The 4,510-nt window shown below is 25.6% G+C and overlaps 1 protein-coding gene across 1 annotated transcript in view; it reads right to left on the bottom strand.

Moving 5' to 3' along the window:
* Positions 1–944: 944 nt before the first annotated feature.
* The window catches only part of LOC108576792 (CD63 antigen-like), a 7,869-nt gene continuing 4,303 nt past the window's right edge, over positions 945–4,510 (bottom strand). The window contains exons 5-6 of the mRNA XM_017939852.1: positions 4,344–4,405; positions 945–983 (exon numbers count right to left, since the gene is read on the bottom strand). Of these exons, the coding sequence (XP_017795341.1) occupies positions 965–983; positions 4,344–4,405 (81 nt within the window). The 3' untranslated portion in view covers positions 945–964. The remainder of the gene's footprint in view (positions 984–4,343; positions 4,406–4,510) is intronic.

The following is a 4,510-nucleotide window of genomic DNA, read 5'->3' as shown; positions in this document are numbered from 1 at the left end:
ACATAATTCTATTTCTGAATTTTTAATAATTTTACAAATAGCAATAATCATTTTCTCTTTGTCAATATTATATTCATACGAATTATAATCATATAAAAGAGTATGGATATTAAAATTACTTTTTGTAAAGCTACTCAAAAATATTGTAATATACTTCATCGTAATTTTCTTTTTGTTGATAAGTTCACTAGTAAAAATAAAACCTATTTCATAAGACATAAACTTTATATTAATTTCTTAAGTATTGGAGCTGGCTAAAAATACTTATAATATTTCAAAATTACAGTTATTATAAAAGTTTAATTGATTTAGTATTCAATTTCTAAAGCAGAATTCTATTCTTTTTTACCAATTTCATGTTATTTTATGAAACTCTGACTGATTTTTTGTCTAAAAGTGGTTATTTTTAGATATTAGAATGTTAGTATACAAATAAGTTATTACTTTTCGAAATGATCTTAAGTAACATTAATAATACTTACTTTGATATAGTTTTAAAAATCCTTATAAAAAGTTAAGTATAATATATTACAAAATTTTACAATATTTAAATAAGTAAAATTAATTTAAAAATGTTGCATAAAATTAAAGTTAAAATTTGAGACAATTTTCTTTCTAACAAATCAAGATGCTACAAGTACATTTTTCTGCAACATGCATTGAGCCAAATATATAATAATTTCCCAAGCTCCTTTTTAAAACATTCTTATGCCATAAACTTTAATTCCACATACAGTGCAGTCTAAGAAAGAGAGATTTGTTTCAATCATTTGGCAGATAATGGCAGTATATTGAATTATATTCTCCAATAGTTTGCTTTCATCTTAAGCTAGACTGCAGATGAATATTGCTTAATCTTTAGCCAGTTTCTAAGTAAATGGTCTTGCGACGACTCTAGAATTATTCTCTTAATGAATGCACGACGAATAATACTTAGTTAAAATGCCTCCTAATGGGTGTCGAATCAATGCGCTGCAGTCTCGCTGGAAGTAGAAATTAATTAAGTTGCCTGCGACAACACGTAGATTCTAAGAGATTACATTGAATGCCTTATGTGATAAAGCAAGAAGGTGCACAATTTACGCTTTCCAAAATAAAGAATTTTAACAATATTTAGAATCTTTAATATTATATTACAAATTGCGATAATATTATAATACATTTCATTGATAATATTAAAGATGCTAATTTAGGTTACATTTAAATTTAGATGTTTTTTTTTTACTTATTTTAAACATTATTTTTATTAATATCAAAATTATAACAAAATTTGTTAAAAATTACATAATTTTAGACAAGGTATAGACTGAAAAAGACATTTGAATGTTGCTGCAATGTCAATACTTAAGTGTAAACACCGAAACAGGTAAATCGATAAACTTTTCCAGTATACTTAACAAGTCATTCTGAGTCAAATTATGAGTCTACTTAAAATAGAGTATTGCATATAATTTTTCTATGGACTAAATTTTATATAGTCATAGAAAAAATCCAGAGGATTAAAATTTGGCTAGTGTGTATATAGGTCCTTTATCAAATTTCTTCTGATGTAACTATCGAGAAAAAGATTGCTTAATCCTGCTATGGTCCTCAATTCAACTATACACTTAAGGTCTTTATGTCGAAAATGGCACGAATATGCGTAATTCGGATTTTTAACCAATAAACAATACCAAGGAAATATAGAAATATGTTATTATATCTTTTACAGATTTAGTAACCATGCCTTTTAGATATAAATTTTGAACATTTTTGATACCTTAATGTGCTTTTATTATCAGTTTTATTACAAAAATGGTATCTACATCTTTTTATAGGGCCCAAACCATATGCAGCCTGATATCGACGCAACAGGTTCTCTCAAATTAGTAATATTTTCCAGTATCTTTTTCGTTGCTATCGCTATGAAAGACATTACTGATGAAATAGAAATACATGAATGGAAAGAAATACATGTATGTACTGTTCCAGAAAGTCTCACATTGTATCTCTACAGCGACGAAAGAAAATGTATGCGTCGTACCAGAATTCCGATTCTATCTTACAATAATACATTTTTTTGGCATTAATAGAAATATTCTAGTCATTTTATGCTAATTATCTTTTCTTTCGAGTTTACCATCATCCACTGTTTTATGAAACTTGACCAAGATTGATTTTTGTCTTTTGATAATGCCTCGTTTACGTTAGGATAAAAAGGACTCAAAGACCTAATGTGTAACAATTTTTGTTACCAACACGCCATATGAGCTCACACAATAAACTTTTGGTATAATGTTAAAAGAACAGAAACTTAATAACAATTTCATTACATTTGTTTGATAACAACAGAAATTCTTAAAGAAATAAGAACGTGATGAGTCGGAAAAGACCCAAAGACCGTAGCAGGGTTAAGAAAACTATTTTTTCACTATACTGTAGTAATAACTTGTTGGTCACGCCTTTTTCTCATTACGGGAAAAAAATCTTCTAAATGCGTAAAAATATTATTTTGCAAGTTTCCCATAATTATCCATTATGAATCATATGCTGTTATATAACATCAAGATAAACAATGCTATATACATAACAATTACATTTATGAATGGAAATTCATTAGCTTGAACAGTACTTGTATAATGTAAGTAAAAAAATAAATAGATGAGGTAAAAATAAATAAACAAATAAAACAAACAGTATTCGAAAAGTAAAAAAAACTGCTTTTCTAATAATGTACAGCAATATTGTATAACAAAGGAAAATAAACCTATAGTGTTATCATAATCTTTTCAGCTTTGAATAATTTGTTAAATATACTAGAAGAGTTTGTTAATTTTCTTACAGAAAACCTTGTATTGTTTTCAATATTTGTTATAAAACCATACAATTATTTATACGGAATACATTTTTTAGCAGAAACTAACTTTTTCATTCTACTATTTGAATATTTTAATTTATTGTAATATTCAGATTATGGAAAGCGTAGGTATAATAATTAAGTGTTTAAAGAATCATACAGCATCAGTAGTAATTAAACACGGTTGTTTATTAACAGTATTGAATTTATATCAGTGCAGAAGACATATTGTTCCATTTAAGATTCTTAATTGTCTTCAAACTTTTTCAATATAGAACTGTGTAATCGTATAGTTCTATCGTTAAATGAACTGATTGTAACTGTAATTCATTGTACCAACATCGTGTAAACTTTATATGAACAATAGAACGCTTTTTTATTTTTTACATAAATAGAGATTCTCTTAAATCGTTTTCTTGCAGCAGTAATTTATCTATTTCTAAATAAAACGGTTTGAACGAATGAAAGAGATAATGGCATAAGCATTAAATTGAAAAGTGAAAATAATATATGAATCAATAAAAATTAATCAAAGTAATAATTAGAAACATAGTACAAATTATAGTACATATAAATTAGCCATTTTTACCTCATTTGATGATTTTGCCATTTCAATATATTTATTTATTTGAAAGTAATCTTTTAATTAAAGATTATATCGTTCTTATTTAATTTACCTTTGTTTGGTATTTTTTTTTAGAACTATTAAGAAACTAAAACTATTTAACATTGAAAGCTTAATACTTTTAACAATTACAGTAATTTTGTGTTGAAGATCAAATAAGAAAAGAAGTAACATACTTTGCTATTTATGATTATTTTCCACAAAGAAACTATAAATAAGGTATAATAAAAAAAGTGTTAATATTTGTGTATCTAACATTGAAGTCTTAACGTAAATATATACTTTTTGGTTTATATTTCTTAAATCTTCACGTGCAGTTTGTAAACAAAGTACAAAAATTGCTCGTTATTAACATATAATAAAATTGATCAGTCTTAAAGAAACAGTCATAAGATACGATTTTGCACAAAAATACTTGCTTCACTTGGTATCAAAATTGTGATTTTAAAAACGAACTAATTCGTACAAAATTCAGAGTTATGATTGTAATACTACTCCCACTACCACCATTATTAAATTCAATAATTATTATAATTATAAAAATTACGACAATAATAGTAGCAGCAGCAGTAACAATAGCAGTATTAGTAATTGTGATAATAACGAAATTACAAGTGGTTATTTACACATATATATGTGGTATAAAACAACATTACCACTAATAACAGTATTAATCATTTTGTATAGAAGAAAATTTCTATATGTTGTTTTGTGCAGCATAATTAAAAAGATATATAATGTGCAATTTGTGCAATACTCTATTATTTAGAAAAACATAAGAAGAATTGATATATGAATGTGTAAGAGTGAAAGAAAACGAGCATATTTTATAGTCTGAGTGCAATTTTTAGACATTAAAATTGTAGGTATCTGTCTGCTTACACAGTCTCATACTCGCGCCGAACTGAACGTGCCAAACAGCATGCAAAGATTATTCCAATTAACTGAAATAAAAAAATTTTATTATGACATTTGAATTTATACATTTGATTATACCATATTACCATTAATTACGGTTAATTAAAAAATTTATTCAACATTAAATATAT

This window comes from Habropoda laboriosa, unplaced genomic scaffold (genome assembly GCF_001263275.1).
Source record: "Habropoda laboriosa isolate 0110345459 unplaced genomic scaffold, ASM126327v1 scaffold409, whole genome shotgun sequence".
Classification (NCBI taxonomy): Eukaryota; Metazoa; Arthropoda; class Insecta; order Hymenoptera; family Apidae; genus Habropoda; species Habropoda laboriosa.
Note: the sequence above shows the minus strand (reverse complement) of the source record. Positions and strands in the feature narration are given on the sequence as shown.